Raw genomic sequence first — 20,003 nt, 5'->3', positions numbered from 1 at the left:
TGATTCCAGGTGTATCATGTTGTATATTGGTCACAGAAGAACTGATACACACAGTGAGTGACGTCGAGCTACGTGCTGTCCAGACACAGGATGACCTGATAGTCATGTTTAGGCGAGACTTGAAGAGCGCTGAACAATGCTGTGAGATATCTGTCGAAGGTTTTCAAATCTCACGTCCAATATTCAAGCCCTTGGACACGTCGATGCTACAGAACGAATCATTTCTCAGTTGACTAACGACTTTTGCATCGAATCATCAACAAATGAAATTCGTTACCTAAACTAATCATTTCCTACTGACCATTAAAAGATGGTTAGTACTAAAACCCATAGATCACATTTCAAGTCCAATCGCTTGAACAGCCACAATGTCTCTTTGTATTGTACAAAACATTGAGTAAATTCTTTTAGGATCACTTATGATCGTGTGTGTGATTGTCCATGGACGTTTCGTGATCCATGAAGGAGAAGATTGTTAGCAGGAGGCAAGGAAACTTGATTTTTCGGCTATCCTTTCCGAATCAAGTGGTAGAACATGTGGGAGCATGTAGTGGAAACAAGGTCTTAACTTATGTAACATTCATGAAGACACGAGTAGTTGCTAGTACGCGTAAACTATGATATTTTGAAGTTTGGGTCGTGCGATATCTATAAACTGACGACCTTAAGAGATTTCCTGGACGACCTTGACGACTTGTTCAAAAGTAGCCAGTCAAAATGTAGCTTACGTATAAGAGCTCTTGATTCCCCAGAAATTGCTTCAATTCTCTCTTTATTTGTTTCAACCAATGCTAGCAAGGCGTGTGGCTTTACACTGTTTAAAACCTAATTTTCAACCCTCAATCTTTAAGACCTTACATTATTGTCCCAAAACTCCTACACCATAGATCCCAACTCTTAAACGCTTATACAATAGCACCTAGCCCTATAGGACTATAGAACGCCTTATGCCTAGATCCTAATTCTATCAGTAAGTTCACTACAATTACACCAAATTTTGCACTTCATTCCACAAACGTGCTACCATCCGATACTTTCGAAATACGAAATAAATTGAAAGTCATGGGTTACAATTACAAGGCTTAAGCTTTAATATACTTTCGTGCAGTTAATTAACGTACTAACAGGAATCATTTTAGCTGGTCTAGCTCTTAGTTAGGAATTTTAAGGGGCCAAACATAAAATGCGTACAAGAGGTATGTTGAGGCTGGAACGAATTTGATAGGAATCGTGAGCATTTTACATGTTTCGGTTTGAGTTCACCCCCGCATTTCGGTCCATGTTTTACTCGGAATTACTCCAGCGATGTATCCCACCGGTTTCCTATAATCGATATTGTTATTCAGTTCACAATGCCATATTCCAAATTAAGCCTTGTTTGAATGTTGAGTATCTTTATTTTCGACTCACTTTACTCTCGTTGTTGACATTAACTATGTTAGTGACGTTAGATAATCCGGAAACATAAAAAGGTGTTTTGGTTGGTTGACTAATATGAAGAGCCTTCTGATATTTTCTATTCTCTTGGATAAACTATGCGTATATACCACCTTGTTGTGCTATTTTGTTTCCTTTTAGACGGCCTCCCCGTAGGCCAAATTTCAGAAGGTAGTTGATTACTGTAGTCGAGATGTATTTGTTGGCGATCTCGTGGTATCGGAATAATACCGAGATCGTGCCAGGCTACAGGTGTGGCTACTGAGCGTAACCGAATTCGTGCAAGGTCACAATCAACGGAAGAATATGTGTGCAGTTTCTTATATTGTCTACAAAGAGTTGTTAAATACTTTTGCATTTGTCTGACTAGTGATTGTCGCTATGTATAAATATGGTCATAAGGTGAACGAGAATCATTTGTAGTGTATCATTTCATGTTAATAATTTTTTCAGTGTATATCACCAACTACTAAGAGAACTATGTGAAACCAACCGTTCGGGAATTCTTTAGAGTTGCATTGATTAGTAGGATTTAATATTTTCGATAACTATGTAGGTTACTGACAAGTTTGTGTAGTAGGCTTTGAGCTACGCTTCGTTTTATATGAACCAGTAATCCAACCTCGCTGCCCGACCGAATCAAGTAAAGTGCATTGTAGCAGTTTAAACTATCGGCTACTAGTTTCGACTCCCAGATTGTATTAATCTGAGGCTTGTGTTCTTACTGATTATTGTTCGTTAGAGTTCTTATTGAAAGCAAGTGCATTGTGTGTGCTTGCTGGGTCGTCAACTCACATTTCGTTCCTGTTTCTCTAATTTGCAGACGACTCCACTCACACTACTCTGCCTGCCCACCTAGTACACAACGCACACACAACACGGTCGCAGCCTTGCCTCAGATCTACATTATCTGTCGGAAAACATTGAAATAGTCTACAAACTCAGAAAATTCGATTTTATTTTTTCAAGTCTAGGAGCGTAGGTTGTCTGCTAGTCATTTGCAGATTGGTGAGACACACGAAACATTGCAACGCTAAAATCATATGGAGACTTTTGTATTTTGAGCATATACATGCATATTTGTACCGAGCTCTGTATTGATTGGCCTATCGAGGCTCATTTGTCTTTCAAAAGGCGATCGAGGCCTATCAGTAGGTTTCAATGGCAGTTTCTCGACACTCGACAACATGGATTCCTGTTGTCCATCAGGCCTAAATATCAGCTAAGAATTTTCAGAGGCTCCAACGTAATACACATAATATGAAGACTGTCAGAAACAGGCAGATATACAACTCAGTAATTTATGTTATTAGTTAGTCGAGTTGATTGATCTGATGTTTCAGATTATATATGTCCATTTAGTTATTTATTAACTTATATCAACTACTGCCTAGTTCAACATATTCGAACCAGCCCATCAATGCGATAAGAAAAACGCATGTTTTTGAGTATGATTTTGGATTACTTTTCGAATCATGTGTTTAAGGTCTAGTGGATCGATTGTCGGTGGATATATAAATGTTCATCTACAGTTTTGCCTCCTTTAAATAGGGCTGTCAGCTAGTCGGTATTGTGAGACGCAAAACCTGGTACGTCAGTGCATCGGTTCGAGTCGTCATACTGCATTAACATAGTGATCGCATAGATTCCAACCAAGTATCCTAAACCCTTCAACATAACTCAGTCCCAGTTGTCAATGACTTCATAGAAGTGTGCTACGTCTTGTGGTGGGCCTTAGCTTTCTCTCAGTCTACTCTTGCGTCAGATAAAATCACTCACCGAGGTAGGTGGTGGCTAGGTATACGTAAAGTGTGTTGCAATCACCTCAATCTGTGGAATTTCACTACCTCATCGATGGGTTTACCATCTTGCCTGGTAGCCTACACATAACCCCACGATTTCTCAGTCAGTTATCCCAAAATACATCATAGGTGCTTCGAAGACATCTGTGGTCAATTACTAGTAACCTAGAAATATCCTCTGTTCTTGGTGACCACGTCTCACACCAATTAAGCAGCACAAAGAAGTGCTATGGGTTAAGCTGGTTCTTTAGCTGGTAGATAAATATCTCGTCTAGGTGACACGGGGCTTGAATTGACGAGGACCAATCTAGGAGTTTGAATCATTTAACATAGACACGACAATCGAGCAATCAGTCCAAGTATTCTCGAAACCTGTCTGTTTGTTGTATAAACTATGTTTACGTTACATGTTTGAAAGTGAATATAGATAATTGAATTTCTGTTTCAGTTTTAAGAACAAATTTGAGGATGGATCAGTTGTTCTCCTATGTTTCTGTATGTTTCTTTTGTCCGTACATGTGGATTGTTGTTGCTGTTAGTACATTGTATATCATTAAGAGAAAATACTTCGGTCATTGTGAGTGTACTCTTGAAGATCGTTTGGATGGTAAAACAGTTATTGTTACGGGATGCAATACTGGTATTGGATTAGAAACGGTGGATGAGTTGGCTCGCCGTGGGGCCCGCGTTATAATGGCATGCAGAGATCTAAGGAAGTGCGAATTGGCTCGACAGGAGCTTCTGATTAGAACTTGTAATGAGAAGCCATCAGTATTGAGTGTTCATGTGGAACCAGATCAAGTATGTTAATTGTGATTGTTTTACTAACGTGATGTTTTTTACTCATGGTTATCATGCCCAGATGAAATTAGATGGAGCAGGATCCAAACCTGTTATGTATTGTCTGTAATTTGAGTGCTTAAACCACTATTTCACCGCTCCACTACCATCTTCAGTGACTCCCTAGGTTTTATTTAGTCGATGTTATTTGTTGTTTAAAGTTGTTTGTTGAAAGATTGTTATTGAGACATGAGTAAACCTTGTAATTATTATCTCGTTTTCAATAGCTTATTTGTGAAGAGTTGGATCTGGAGTCGCCAAAATCTATTCGAGAGTTTGCGAATCGTATCATTAGTAGAGAAAAATCAATTTCCATCTTAATCAATAATGCTGGAGCAGATTTTCCAGAGAAGATTTACGATGAGCTTGGAATTGAGAAACACTTGAAAGTGAATCATTTGGGTCATTTTCTGCTCACTAAATTATTAAAGCCGTGTTTGCATGCATCTGATGGGAAACCTTGTCGTGTAATCATTCTGTCATCTTTGTCACATTGGTTTGCTAAATTACACCCGAATAGCGGATTCTTGTCAGGTGTAGGCTCTGGTTATGCTATTAGTAAGCTGTAAAATGTGATTCATGCACGTGAGATTTGTAAACGTTGGTCTGGAGATGGAATTATTTCAGTCAGCGTTCATCCAGGCTTGGTGAGAACATCCATTTTTCGTTCATGCAAAGGGAAATATGTGAGTTGATGTTTGTATTATGTGTTATATCCAGTGTTTTTCCTTTGATTATGAAGCGAACTCCTTGTTTATGCATACCGTGTGTGTTTAAGTGGTGCCTGTTTATGTTGACCCGAATGTTTATTACATAAGTATTCCATATTTACGGCAACAATCTCAAACAAACTCTCTTTTGAGGTTTAGTTAACTGATCTCCACTGTGAACTAAACTGTGATGTTGCGAAATCTGACGAAGATTACTACCAAACAGCTGATGATGACGTTGGCATCAACTTTGTCTGTACAGTTAGCACAGCAATAGTAAATGAATGTGGTTACCCAAGAATGGAAAGATGACGAAGTGATCACCACTAGACAAGGATTAAGTAATGAGTTTGTTAATGAAATTTATACAAATTGAAGACTTGAATTGAAATTCGTTCGACGAATGTTTTACAAACAACGTTGAATAGAAAGGGAATTCCTAATTCCTCATAGTTTTGAGTGTTTTCAGGAATGCTCAAAATTTGTGGAATAGACACTTTGATTGAGTTCAAGCTACTGGTCTCTTTGTAAATCCAAAATGCTCGCGCAACTACAACCTAAGTAACCAGTTCCACCGAATTCCCCGGTCCTTTTATGTAATGCTAGACAACAGTAATATTCCTAAATGATACGGAAAACCGTATAATTTCATCTGAACACTGTTATTTCTTATGTTTGAGACAGAACCTTCCAGGTCTCATCAACATTATCGACTATCGTGCATCACAACTCCTAAAACAAATGTCCTGGTGGTACGGTGATACCCCAACTATTCGAATCGCACTTAATCAGTTGACGATCAATGTTCTTAGGTATGGAATGTGTGTGGGCCTTTAAGATACAAAGTGCTTTTGGAAGACTAGCAAAAACCTGTTCCCACACTCACTGTTTGTAGTGAACCTTTAGGTGTGTTTGGGCGTTGGTGGTAGTGTGGCTGATGAGATAAATCTACAAATATTAGAACTCAAAGTGGTTTATGTCAATCTGGGCCGTCTTTGTGTTAATACGTTATCATATATGAGCCATAACAGGAATCAGCGGTGATCTTGCTGTAATTTCCTTTTATACTTCAAAATGTGAGAGGAACTTCGTCACCTAAAAGAATTCGTTCTAATTGTGATCTGTTAAATTGATCCGTCTCTCCTATCATAATTTATTCTCCTCTACTGCCATTTACTTAATTGGTCATACTTCCTCTCCTTCTTTTACTTCACAATCTTATTGTCTTATCTGTGTAACGCACATCTACTTTGGTCGCCATTTGTAACAATATTTATGTGTTTGAATAAATAGTAATATAAATGGAGTTGTTGAAAGGTAAATAAGTGGTCAATTTGTTTCTGCGTAGTCGTGTGCATGCATCTACCTGTTTATCGTAGAATGTAAGACAGTATTTCGGAACTGTTACAGTGAAGCTGTTTACGTCGATTTTACTGATTAATATGTGATGAAATGCATGTGTTTGAGAGGATTTATAGTGTATTGATGCGCATTTGTAAACTAATTATCTTTTACTGTTCGACTAAGATTTGTTTTAATTTTAGTTTCTAGTCTACTATTTACTTCGATGGTTGACAAAAACATCCCGTGAAGGTGCTCAGACAACAGTATTTTGTGCTCTTGATAACAATCTCATTCCTGGTGCATTTTATTCTGAGTGTCGGCCACGCAGATGTAACTCCCAAGCATTAAATGATGAAATTTGCGATCATGTGTGGAAAACTTCGGAAGCACTTATCGACGAATGGGTATCGTTTATTCAGAAGTAGAATTTGAAAATATTCTTTATTACTAAATGCTGTGTTAAATTAATGACATGTAAATACCACTGAGCTCATAAACTGTCATAGTCTTACTTATGCGACACAGTAAAACATTTTCTGGAGTCCTTTTATTCATTTTGCTTAAATGACTAATATTTCACAGTAATTTATATAAGTCACTTTTTATTGTACACTGTTTTCTTCTCATAAGCTATGAACTACTGTCGATGAAGTCTCTTCCGTTGGGGTGGAAAGCTGTTTTGATAGATAGACCTAAACAACAGCAGGGAACGACTGTGAAAATAGTTCTTCTCCAGTTTTTTGCGAAGACATCTACTAGTGCACGGTTTACATTTGTAAATAAATGTGAGGATCTCTATCATTTAACGGCAAATGGTATTATTTATCAAAGATCGAGCAGGAATTATATATTAGATGTACATTTTAGATCATTCATAAATACTATGGTCGCACTCGACTTAATTGTTAGTCTTCTTCAAATGCTTAGACGATACTATTGAGGAAAGTGGTTTTCTCATTTTCCGCTCCTCACTACAACGTCAATGAAATATTTTGTTACAGGTTTTACGGAACGAAAGGAAGAAAGAATCGAAATATTCATCATGTTGAAGGTTGCATTTTCCAATCAGTGGATACGAAACAATTTTTGATATGAAATCGGTCTGTCACTCTTGAGATCAGTTTTACTTGAATGGGAAATGCTATTCGAAGGCTGTGGTAATGCTTGATCCGTCCCTAATCAATTCAGTGTAGCCCTTCTGAATCTTGTGTGAACCTTAGTGTAGATGTGAGATAGGAATTAACTTTTCATTTCGAATCCCACCTGCTTATCTGGACAATTTCAATCATAGGGCGCATTGAATTCTTGACTAACATCAGAATTTAAAGTGATGATAAGTGTAATGCAATGTGTTTTAACTTACACATTTGCTTTATACATGCAAGTGTTTGGGGGTAAACAGAACTCACATTTATTGCTATTTCCTACCTGCTTACAGTACTATGTTTCACTGATACGAGCCAAAATGCCGTCTAGTGATTGCAAATTTTGATGACCTAAATAAATTCGAATCTCCACAGAAGAATAAAACACACTGATTGTTCCTATGTTCAAGAGATGTTTAGTGATTGTGGTATGTAAAGTGGTTCTTTCTGTTGTTTGAAGGCTTTTCGTGACGTGTTCATAAAATCTAATGTATACCTTCTGCTTTCGCCCAATGTAGCTGCTTCGACAAGTTCTTTTAAATTTATAGACACAATTGATGGTATAGTGGAAGGGTTACTTGTCGACCTTAGATCGGGTTATTAAGCATGGTTTATACAGGATTACTGGTTTGGTTTCAGGGTAGGTGCTTGCTAACTCAGTGATAAGCTTCGTGTTGAATGTGCTTGCGACGTTTCATCTTTGAAGCTCGGATTCATAAATATTGGTTTTTTATTGACTGTGGTCACATCTGTCTTGTTGTTTTCGGGTTTTCTTTTATACTTTTTGATGAATTTCCGTGAGCAGCAGTTGTCTCACAGGTATTTCTCAACGTTCCTCAATTCTTCCTCCAGTTTCTTGGTGGTACGTATCTTTTCTACTCTACAAAATAGTGCTTTGACTAACGCTTTCTTACAACTGATTGGACAGAATCTATTGAAATTCAAGTAAAGACGATTGCAAGTGCTTTTTCGATAAACCGAACGTTGAACACTAATCCATATATTTATTTGTTGCTTGAGTTTGCTTCGAATTCTATATGTTCTTCAGTTGTAGGAATGTTGCCCTTGATTTACCAATCCTTTACATGTGGATCAGATCATCCTGATTTATCGACGTGGGAGTTGAGGTTTCCATACGTATAACACAATAAAAGCTCAAGAATAGTGGTGTGGTGTTTTGAACGATTGTCACTCTCAATCTCAACCACAGGTTATGTGACTCACAGCGTAGATTATGTCTAACGAGTTTGTACAATTTTACTGCTCTTCAGTAAGTGGTAATTGCTTGAAGAACATTACGGCACATTACCTCTACTTGCATTCACAGTGTCTTACATTTTCCTCCGTTGGTTCAGTTATGTCTACTAGAGTACGTTTTAAAAAGATTTGGTAATTTCTGTTGCATAGACGACACTCAATACTATTATTTTTATAGAAGTCTTTGTATTCATCCAGATTTTCGAAAGGTGTTAGTCTTTTCCTTTAGGAAGACTACGGAATTTCTGTGACTCCATATGAATAAATGAGAATTAAAATAACTTCATTTTCCATTATCCATTTGTTGCAATAATGTGGTGTATTTTTTTAACTGAATTGGATAAAGTACTTCGATCGACATGTTTGATCTAGTTAGTGAGAATACTTTTGTAGAGAACTTTGATGGTTTTAGTATTTGAATCTGTAAAGCTAATGGGATAAATAATTTGAACATGATGTTATCTACAGTGTAAGTAAAATGTTTTTATGCATAGGTTTGTGAGACTTAATGAAGATACGAAAACATATACTGTCATGGTGAGCCGAATGTGTTTACGATTCTCTGTAGTTATTCTCCACTAATCTGAATAGTATTGTTAGTTCAATTATAAGTTTTCTAATGCAAAACTGCGAATTGTGAAATCCTATCGGTTTATTTTTTTCCTGATCGATCCTATTGTCATTTAGGGTCAGATACACGTCATATTTGAGCAAATGTTTTCATCGTCAATTAATTGTGATAACGTGGTTTTGAGAGGCAATTTGTCAAGTAAATTTCTGGTGAATTTAACCCAGGAGGTTCAAATTTTGCTCTGTAAGTGAATTTATAATTCCGAGTAATCAAGCAAGACGATAAGTTTAGCAACCTGTGATAACTTACAATCGAGCTGTTCCGTGTACATGAAATTACTCTCTCTACGTAGAGCGAGTAACTAAACGTTCATGAAAAAATAATAAATATAGTCTTTAAATGGTTCGTGAATTCCTTTGCATCTGTATGCTGTATCCTGTTAATGTGGTTCAGTACGGGCCCACGATATTTAGGATCAAAACGATTGATCTACTGTTATGCCATCTGTTCTCTTTGAAACTGGCAACGGCCGTCTACACAAAACACTTCAACCCCCGGTGGCTAACACCTGAGGAAAACGGATCGCAGAGAACGTGATATTTGAGCTAAGGAAGCCGCCACACAATGAATTTGTGCAGATGTTGTTGCAGTAATGGAGAAATATGACCTTCAAGCATGCAAAACTTTAGCGAACTGAAAACAATGACAGCCAAACAGATGGCAAAGGTCATGAGGAAAATTGAGATAGATGTGGACGCGCGAGCAATTATTGTTACTGAATATATTTTAGCATTTGCAGTAAGGTTTGACTATTATTGTAGTCGACTCGGCACTTTCTCTTTTACGAAAATCTTTTACTGCTTCCGGATTCAGTGGTCTTTATTCACTGTCGTTCACTTCGTCATGGTTACCACTGTAGCGTTGCGTCGAGTTGAGACTAACTATGAACATCACTACCAAGAAACACGTGTCAAGTTAATCAGAAGGCGAGGGTTGAACGTAACCAAATAAATCCATAAAATCCCCGAGAAGCCAAATATCAGAAGGCAGTTAATGGACCAAGTCGAGATATATTTGCTGGCGATCTCGTGGTATCGAAAGGATACCGAGATCGTGCCAGGATACAAGCTTGGTTACAGAACGTAACCGAGTTCGCGCGAAGTCACAATCAAAGTGTAAGAATAAGAATGGAAGCACAATATAGCTGTCATTAGCAAAGTCAAACAAAAGCACATTAAAACAAACACTGGTACAATTGGTTATAATAATAATTGTTTCTACTAAACCAGTCATGTTCTCGTGATAAATGTGAGTCACTACACTACTTTCCCATTGGTTTTTGTGGTGCTGCTTCTGTTCTTTTGTCATTCTTGATATTTCTTTCGGAATCTCTAAAGCGTCGAGGAGGGTGTCCATTGCTGTTCTGGTTTTTCTACGTATCCAGTTCTTGTGGCCATTTCAAAAATGGCCGCTTCACGTTCGTATTGAGGGCCCTGTCTTTGATGTTGGCTGACAGATATCTTGAGTTTCATATCTATTTCCATTCGTGGGGATGCTGCCCCTGCTTTGCTTATACATTTGCATCGGATCTTCCTTGTAGACTAATGATGCTGCTACCCAGGTACTTGAACGTTTCCAGCTCTTTCAGAGTTTCTCCACTAAGTGTTATAAGGTTGGTATTCTCCGTGTATTAAAGGATCTTGGATTTTCCCTTGTGTACTTTGCAGCATAATGCTGTAGAGACTGCTTCTACACTAGTTGTCTTCATCTGCATTCGTTCGTGTGTGTGGGCAGAAGGGCCGAATTATCTGTAAAGTCAAAATGGTCTAGTTGCCTCCAACATATCCTTTGTATTTCGTGCTTTCCTCAGATGTCGAGGTCTTCATAATTCAGTCAATCACCTGAAGAACTAGGAAGGGAGAGAGTAGGTTGCTTCGTATGACTCCAGTCCTCATCTAGAATACTTCTGTCAGCTATGCACGACTTCGCATCGTAGTCCTTCGTATGAATTCTGGATGATATTGACGATTTTCCCAGGAACAACATAGTGTTGAAAAACGTCCCATAGTATTCTCCTATCCGTGCTGTTAAACACTTTCTCACAGTCAAGGAGGTCGATGTATAGTGACAAATTCAAAAGTAATCCTTAGTGTCGCGATTTGTCTGTCCACGACTGATCCTTACGGAATCCAGACTGCTGATCTCAAAGCTGGATGTCTACTGAATCTTTCATCAGGTTCAAAAACACTCTGTTGGAAACGTTTCCTAGCACTGACAGTCGTGTGATGCCTCTGTAGTTCTCACACTTCTTCAGACTTCTTTTCTTTGGTGTCTTGATGAGATGTCCTTCTTTCCAGTCCGTCAGCACTTGTTCTTCCTCGCAAATCTTCATGGGTAAAACGTGGAGCATACTTGCAATTACTTCTATGTCTGACTTCATTGCTTCATCTGGTATATCGTGAGGTCTTGGCCATCCTCATTCCTTCCGTCGTTGGTGGTGTGACATCCATAGGAAGGTCTGTTTGCGCTATTCGATGTCCAGTGGATTCAATGGAGCTGGGTTCAGTGGGGAATGTTTGTTTAAGAGTTCTTTAAAGTGTTCTGCTCACCTGTTTCGTTGTTCCTGAATCTAAGTAACTGACTTGCCTTCTTTATACTTGACCGCTTTGTCTGTCTTACTACTCTTCCCTGCCCGCTTCTTTGTTGTGTCATGTTATTGTTCCATATTTCCTTCTCTTGCAACTTTTCCCGATGTCGTTGTTAGCTCTTCCACGTATTTCTAATTGTCTTCTCTAATGCTTCTCTTCACTTGCTTGTTTGCTTCCGTGTATTCGGCCTGTGCCTTGACTTTCTCCACTCTTGTCCGACTGTTTCTAATCGATGTCTCCCTGTTCTTCCTTTATTGAATCTTGTCCAGGGTTTTCATAGAGATCCGTTACCAATAGTGATGCTTCTTGAGACCCAGAACCTCCTGACACGTTGGGGTTAACTCTCCTTTGATGCCTTTCCGGTTGTCCCCCATAGTAGTTTCTTCTTCTCTGAGTAGATCCTATAGGGCTTGGAAGCTGTCGTTGAGAGCTATCTTGAATACGTTGAGTTTGTTTGTATTTCATGGGAAGGATGTATTGAACCTACCTAATGCTGGGTCCACAAGATTCCCATCCTATAAGTACATTTCGTGCATCATTAGATAGCATCAGAGCAACTCCCTGAGTTTGTGGAGCATTTTCGTTCTTGGGACCAGAGTACAATAGCATCTCTTCCGAATCTGACTTCTTTTGTCCAACTTGGATCCAATGAATTTCATTGAATTCCGAGCATCGACAAGTTGTATATCTCCATTTCCAAAGCCGTGTAATTGGGAATCCCCATCTCTCACGTTGTCCGGACATTTGATGTACCTAATATTATTTGTTGCTCTGATTGTTAGGAGGAAGGTCATCGGCCTTCAACATTAGGCGTTATAATTCTTTTGAGTGAAAATCCTTCAACTCACAGGACAGGCTTAAAATGGTTCACATTGTTTAATGTGATTGGTGTTTTTTAGCAAAGTGTTGTTCCACTGGATGGGGATGCTAACCATATGCCAACCCTCCTCCTTTAATTGGGCTTGTAACCGGCAGTAGCCCCAGCAAGTCCACAAGCGGAGATAGAGAGAAGGATATAATGTGGTAAAAATGGAGTATGCTTACCTGCTACCGAGTGAATTTGCTGATTTCAGCTTCTACCTGTTCAAATAAGTTCAATTATTTACTTCCAATTTTTATTTAAAATTGTCATAGACATTCTTTTTGCGACAATTCACTCATTGTCCAACTTTTCAGAGGTCGAACTTGTAGGTTTTCCGCAGCTCCTCACATTCAGATAGATATTCCTTTCGCTTAACATTTGAGTACCATCTCACACGATGACCGGAATCAGTGCCTTTCAAGGGTATTATTGCTGGGAGAGTGGCCCGCCTCTCCATCAAATGATGGGTCTCAAACTTCGACTGCCCTTCAATTGCCATGACAGACCACGGGTACTAATTGGTTTCTGAAACCTTCTACGCTCTAACGTGTTCTTTGAGAAATATTATACTGATGAATGCATAAATTATGAAGAAACTAATCACAAGGACGAGTCTCGCAAGTACGGCAAACACGCAACACTTGAGAAAGTGGCGAAAAAGAAACAGTTGTACATGTTCTTTAAAGATCTAATACATGTTGCTGATAGATTGGTAGGCTTCGATCACCTTTTGAAATGGTTTAGGATAAAGAATTCCTGGTTCAACTAAACATCAGGAATCAAGCAAACAATAGAAATTTGACATGTGCTCCTAATAAAGTGTTGGAAGTGCATATTACAGACAAATGAGCCTCGATAGGCCAATCAATACAGAGCTCGGTACAAATATGCATGTATATGCTCAAAATACAAAAGTCTCCATATGATTTTAGCGTTGCAATGTTTCGTGTGTCTCACCAATCTGCAAATGACTAGCAGACAACCTACGCTCCTAGACTTGAAAAAATAAAATCGAATTTTCTGAGTTTGTAGACTATTTCAATGTTTTCCGACAGATAATGTAGATCTGAGGCAAGGCTGCGACCGTGTTGTGTGTGCGTTGTGTACTAGGTGGGCAGGCAGAGTAGTGTGAGTGGAGTCGTCTGCAAATTAGAGAAGCAGGAACGAAATGTGAGTTGACGACCCAGCAAGCACACACAATGCACTTGCTTTCAATAAGAACTCTAACGAACAATAATCAGTAAGAACACAAGCCTCAGATTAATACAATCTGGGAGTCGAAACTAGTAGCCGATAGTTTAAACTGCTACAATGCACTTTACTTGATTCGGTCGGGCAGCGAGGTTGGATTACTGGTTCATATAAAACGAAGCGTAGCTCAAAGCCTACTACACAAACTTGTCAGTAACCTACATAGTTATCGAAAATATTAAATCCTACTAATCAATGCAACTCTAAAGAATTCCCGAACGGTTGGTTTCACATAGTTCTCTTAGTAGTTGGTGATATACACTGAAAAAATTATTAACATGAAATGATACACTACAAATGATTCTCGTTCACCTTATGACCATATTTATACATAGCGACAATCACTAGTCAGACAAATGCAAAAGTATTTAACAACTCTTTGTAGACAATATAAGAAACTGCACACATATTCTTCCGTTGATTGTGACCTTGCACGAATTCGGTTACGCTCAGTAGCCACACCTGTAGCCTGGCACGATCTCGGTATTATTCCGATACCACGAGATCGCCAACAAATACATCTCGACTACAGTAATCAACTACCTTCTGAAATTTGGCCTACGGGGAGGCCGTCTAAAAGGAAACAAAATAGCACAACAAGGTGGTATATACGCATAGTTTATCCAAGAGAATAGAAAATATCAGAAGGCTCTTCATATTAGTCAACCAACCAAAACACCTTTTTATGTTTCCGGATTATCTAACGTCACTAACATAGTTAATGTCAACAACGAGAGTAAAGTGAGTCGAAAATAAAGATACTCAACATTCAAACAAGGCTTAATTTGGAATATGGCATTGTGAACTGAATAACAATATCGATTATAGGAAACCGGTGGGATACATCGCTGGAGTAATTCCGAGTAAAACATGGACCGAAATGCGGGGTGAACTCAAACCGAAACATGTAAAATGCTCACGATTCCTATCAAATTCGTTCCAGCCTCAACATACCTCTTGTACGCATTTTATGTTTGGCCCCTTAAAATTCCTAACTAAGAGCTAGACCAGCTAAAATGATTCCTGTTAGTACGTTAATTAACTGCACGAAAGTATATTAAAGCTTAAGCCTTGTAATTGTAACCCATGACTTTCAATTTATTTCGTATTTCGAAAGTATCGGATGGTAGCACGTTTGTGGAATGAAGTGCAAAATTTGGTGTAATTGTAGTGAACTTACTGATAGAATTAGGATCTAGGCATAAGGCGTTCTATAGTCCTATAGGGCTAGGTGCTATTGTATAAGCGTTTAAGAGTTGGGATCTATGGTGTAGGAGTTTTGGGACAATAATGTAAGGTCTTAAAGATTGAGGGTTGAAAATTAGGTTTTAAACAGTGTAAAGCCACACGCCTTGCTAGCATTGGTTGAAACAAATAAAGAGAGAATTGAAGCAATTTCTGGGGAATCAAGAGCTCTTATACGTAAGCTACATTTTGACTGGCTACTTTTGAACAAGTCGTCAAGGTCGTCCAGGAAATCTCTTAAGGTCGTCAGTTTATAGATATCGCACGACCCAAACTTCAAAATATCATAGTTTACGCGTACTAGCAACTACTCGTGTCTTCATGAATGTTACATAAGTTAAGACCTTGTTTCCACTACATGCTCCCACATGTTCTACCACTTGATTCGGAAAGGATAGCCGAAAAATCAAGTTTCCTTGCCTCCTGCTAACAATCTTCTCCTTCATGGATCACGAAACGTCCATGGACAATCACACACACGATCATAAGTGATCCTAAAAGAATTTACTCAATGTTTTGTACAATACAAAGAGACATTGTGGCTGTTCAAGCGATTGGACTTGAAATGTGATCTATGGGTTTTAGTACTAACCATCTTTTAATGGTCAGTAGGAAATGATTAGTTTAGGTAACGAATTTCATTTGTTGATGATTCGATGCAAAAGTCGTTAGTCAACTGAGAAATGATTCGTTCTGTAGCATCGACGTGTCCAAGGGCTTGAATATTGGACGTGAGATTTGAAAACCTTCGACAGATATCTCACAGCATTGTTCAGCGCTCTTCAAGTCTCGCCTAAACATGACTATCAGGTCATCCTGTGTCTGGACAGCACGTAGCTCGACGTCACTCACTGTGTGTATCAGTTCTTCTGTGACCAATATACAACATGATACACCTGGAATCACTTGTCGAAAGCTGCCAGATTATAGACCACTCAAATTATTGCCGCATGTCATTTTGAAGCTCAACACTGTGCTCATCATTTCTTGACACTCTCCACATCTTGATCTCATATGCAGATAACAAAACTAATGATTTCAGGACACATGGAAAGTCATTTGCGTGCAGAAGAAAAGCACTAGTTCGAAGGTTGTACCCCACAACACTGCAATGAGCACAGTTCCCCCAGCCAAATCATTTGGAGTTGACCCGCACTCTTTATTGATGTCTAACTAAAAAATTCCTCACCTCGTAAGTAGGTGGCTCCCAATGTCTGTGTCACGTAACCTCACCAATAGCCCAACTGAAATCGATGAAGGCTAGATCCCGAGATAGCTTCTGGTTTTTTAACGGCACAGCAACTTTCACGAGCTATCAATAAAGCAGTGAGACATGAATGACCTGTCTTAGAACTATGCTACACTTTCGGAAAGAACCAGGTCTTCGTCGAAGTACTCAGACAACTTGTGAATCATTTCTTATCGCTCCTTAGCAATCACTTTGGTTGAACTTGCGGGCCAATAGTTCATATGATTTTGTCTCGCACGTATTTTGAATACGAGACACAATATGACATTCTTCAATTTGTTTGGTAGTCTACTTTGTATTACTGACACATTACAGTATATACCTGATGAATTTTCGATAAAGCTAGCGGGCCATCGTGTCCCATGAACTTACATATATTAAGTTTGTTTAATAAATAAAAGTCATCGAGTGTGGATATGGAGGGTTGTCTGGACCAGAATGAGTGAGATCTTTGCTATACCCGTGTTTTGTAAAGACAGGATTGATACAGAAGGGTAAGAACATAACGCATCTGTTGCGAAATGGAAATTAGCATTTGGATTAATGTGCTAATTAGGAACTCCTGAAACAATGCATTTTTAGTCAGACGGTACTAGATGAGCACAAACGAACTCATTGTATTTGGAATCCGGCATCAGCAGGCATTCAAGTGCAAAATAATCATTACTTCGTTCAGATATCGCACGTGAGCTCTAATGTTACCAATATCGGCAGAGTCATGTGTAGTGCAAGGATAAAGAAAAATTATGATTATATATGTCAGTAATCTCACAAGCGACTTGGTGTTCTACATAAATCGTCGGTACCAACTCACTGCCGATGCAGTTCCCTGATTGTGGCCAGTTCTAGGCATCTGAGAATACCGTCCATGCAACGTTTCAAGGTGAGAATAATTCGATAGATAATAGTTTGCGTTACAGAAAGAACACTCGAAGTATCTCCTCAAAATACTTCATCGAACAGTATAGTCTTTCCTTTAATCTTTCTGATCTGTGCTTTTAGTTCAATCAACACTACCTCAACCATGGTTCTATGCTTATCAGTCTTCTTGGACCAAATCTTTATCGCTTGACTTTGGTTAGGATTAACCTCTATTACTTCAATTTGTTGTTGGGTGTCATACGGCTATCGACAATAAATCTTGTCTGACAGGAACGAAATTAATGAAGTAGGCAGTTGTTCATTAATGGACTTTGATGAGCCTGTCGGAACGGTTAACTGTAACTTTCCAGATGAATATTTGATTACACTTTTGGGAATTTTCCTTTTGATTCTCTGCTACTCGATCGTTAGTCCTCGACCTTTTTGGCTCGGTCGAAACTATTACGTCGACGTGTTGGTCTGATTTGCTTATCTTTAAGACTCAGGAGAGAAGTACTGGTTGCAACACATGTTTCTTTATGTCGTTTGTGGAACTTTGATACCAAAGACAGTAATTTAGGGTTAAAGAGCTAATTCGTACTCTTTACTGTAGACGGTTGTGATGGCGGCAAGGTGCTTAACTCAGACAACCAGCATCTGTAGGGATGCTGCCTCCTAATAACGAAAAGAGGAGGACAGAAAGGGTCGACTTTGAAAGTTTCATACCTCACGTTACCCCTAAGGATTTCCGTCTACAGTAGTAAGGTCGTTTAAAGTGCGGAGTTAATCCGTCAAAATCTTTCCATAAAGGACCATGAGCGACCAACCTCAAACAGTTGTTCCTTGGGCTCTGCAGTCACGCTCCCAGGTCGCTAGGACCACCTCTAACTCAGTCTCCTCTTCAGACCCCTCAGGAAAATATATCCTTCCACAATATGGGCAGCCGGGCAGTAGTGACCGTCTTCATACATCTGGGGACACCCAGGGTCGACTTGTTCGCGATCCTATCTCTCCCTCACCTTTTAGTAATTCTCCTATCCTCACAGCTAATCTCTCCTGTGTGCCCTAATAACACACTCTCTAGGCTAGTGATTTAAACCTACAGAATATTATTCCTGGACTATTGAGATCACGCTTCAAACTATGTGTTAAGGCTTTTGATGTTCGAAACTGGTGTCATGTGGAACAATAGGTTTTTAGCTGGGACTGTAGACTTCGTTTGTTAAATTTAGCCATAGACATGTCTTTATGGATGGCGCTTTCTTCATCTGACTTTTCTGGGGTTGGCCTCTGTCCAGTATATTCTTTTGTTGAAGGTTTTGTGAGAACTCTCACAAAATACAGTAGTTATTGGAGTCGTTCCCATGACCTAGTTTCAAAACTGATGAATTCTGTTGATGTGTCCACTACTTATAGCAAATTTTTCCATAAACGTATCGTGTAATGTTAATGATCATATTCTTAAATGGCAGTTGAATAATGTGTTTGAAGTCTCAGTGCTTTTTCCGAAAAATTGGTTTCTTTTTGACACTCCAGTTTCGAATTGAAGTATACTTTACCGAAAAGTCAATCGAATCTGGAATAGTGGCTGTTGACTTCCTGGTAGAAATATGTTTTGCAACACCGGATCATTTGCACCTGATTAAGAGTTATTTTAAAAGCGTACCAGTATTTAGTCGTTAAGATGCCTAAATTTGATAAACAATACCGGTTCAAAGATGACACAGTTACTCGGTTTTCGACAACGCCTTTACACGTAACAACTTTATAATCTAAATGTATCAACCTAGTCAAGTCATAAATCAAAAATGAATGGGTTCGAATACATATTTGGAAAGCTACGGATATGTCGGGAAGCGTTTGGTCTAATGTGGCTGGCAGTCGAACGGCATACCCACTTGTGATCTGGTGACGATGAGTGACCAAGCGATTTCATCTAGTCCTTGTACAGTAAAACCAATGAGGTCAGGATTAATAACGAAGACATACAGGACTATTTGTTTTGAGAATTTATTTACCGCCACAAGTTAAAGTGAAGTTGAAGAAATGAAGGGATTCTTCAAGTTACAGGAGAAAGTAATTGACTTTTAATGGGAGAAGTCATAAAGTACAGATAGAATTTAAATATGCGTAAATTTTAACGTGATTTATGAGTTTCTGAAGTTAAATGTGGTCCCAGTTTGCAATCCTAACTCTGAACTCCTAGGTAACGTCATTTTAAACACTTCTGAATATAGTACGCTTGTTTTGTTTACCGAGTAACAATCACTTAACTGACTTGGATTCAGCAAGTGTCCTATTAAAATTGATCATCGAATTACTGGGTTTAAATGTTATTTTATAGACCAGGGACATATGAAATCAGATAACATTCGCATCAATGGTCAATTCAAATTAGTTATCTGATAAAGATTATTTTGTAGCCCAAACACTCCTGGACGAACGCAGTAGCTATGTGCAGAGTGAAGTTCACATACGTCGCAGAGACATGGTTATAAGAGATTTAAACTCATGCATTCAGTCAGAATAAATTTGTTTTGGCCCTCCGACCTGACAGTCAACAGAGAACAATAGCTACTAGTAAATGTGATTTACCTGGATGAATGTGACTTAAGCGGAGTACATACTTTCTAAAGAAGGGCGTGATATGACCGGTAAGTTCAAGTGATTCAAATGCTATCGTACGTCTAGTAGGTTGAGGATACAAGTCTGAACAAGCTATTATAATGAAGTCAAAGTTACCACCCAAATGTCCATGTCATCCAATGACTTATGTAAACT

At 38.8% G+C, this 20,003-nt stretch overlaps 1 protein-coding gene across 1 annotated transcript; it reads left to right on the top strand.

Annotated features, from left to right (window-relative positions):
* The first annotated feature begins 297 nt into the window (after positions 1-297).
* Positions 298-8,372, top strand: RDH12_4 (Retinol dehydrogenase 12). The gene is made up of 4 exons (XM_051211718.1): positions 298-970; positions 3,688-4,040; positions 4,307-4,765; positions 6,334-8,372. The coding sequence occupies exons 2-3, from the start codon at positions 3,708-3,710 to the stop codon at positions 4,646-4,648; spliced, it is 675 nt and encodes a 224-aa protein (XP_051071810.1). The 5' UTR covers positions 298-970; positions 3,688-3,707; the 3' UTR covers positions 4,649-4,765; positions 6,334-8,372.
* The last annotated feature ends 11,631 nt before the right edge of the window (positions 8,373-20,003 follow it).

Source organism: Schistosoma haematobium, chromosome ZW, assembly GCF_000699445.3.
Source record: "Schistosoma haematobium chromosome ZW, whole genome shotgun sequence".
Classification (NCBI taxonomy): domain Eukaryota; kingdom Metazoa; phylum Platyhelminthes; class Trematoda; order Strigeidida; family Schistosomatidae; genus Schistosoma; species Schistosoma haematobium.
The sequence above is the reverse complement of the archived record's forward strand: the minus strand, read 5'-3'. Positions and strand labels throughout refer to the sequence as shown.

Bases quoted from the DNA above. Each gene is read 5' to 3' on its own strand.
- RDH12_4 (XM_051211718.1), top strand. From the start codon at position 3,708: ATGGATCAGTTGTTCTCCTATGTTTCTGTATGTTTCTTTTGTCCGTAC. The intron at 4,041-4,306 runs GTATGTTAATTG...CGTTTTCAATAG, and splicing joins TTCATGTGGAACCAGATCAA to CTTATTTGTGAAGAGTTGGA.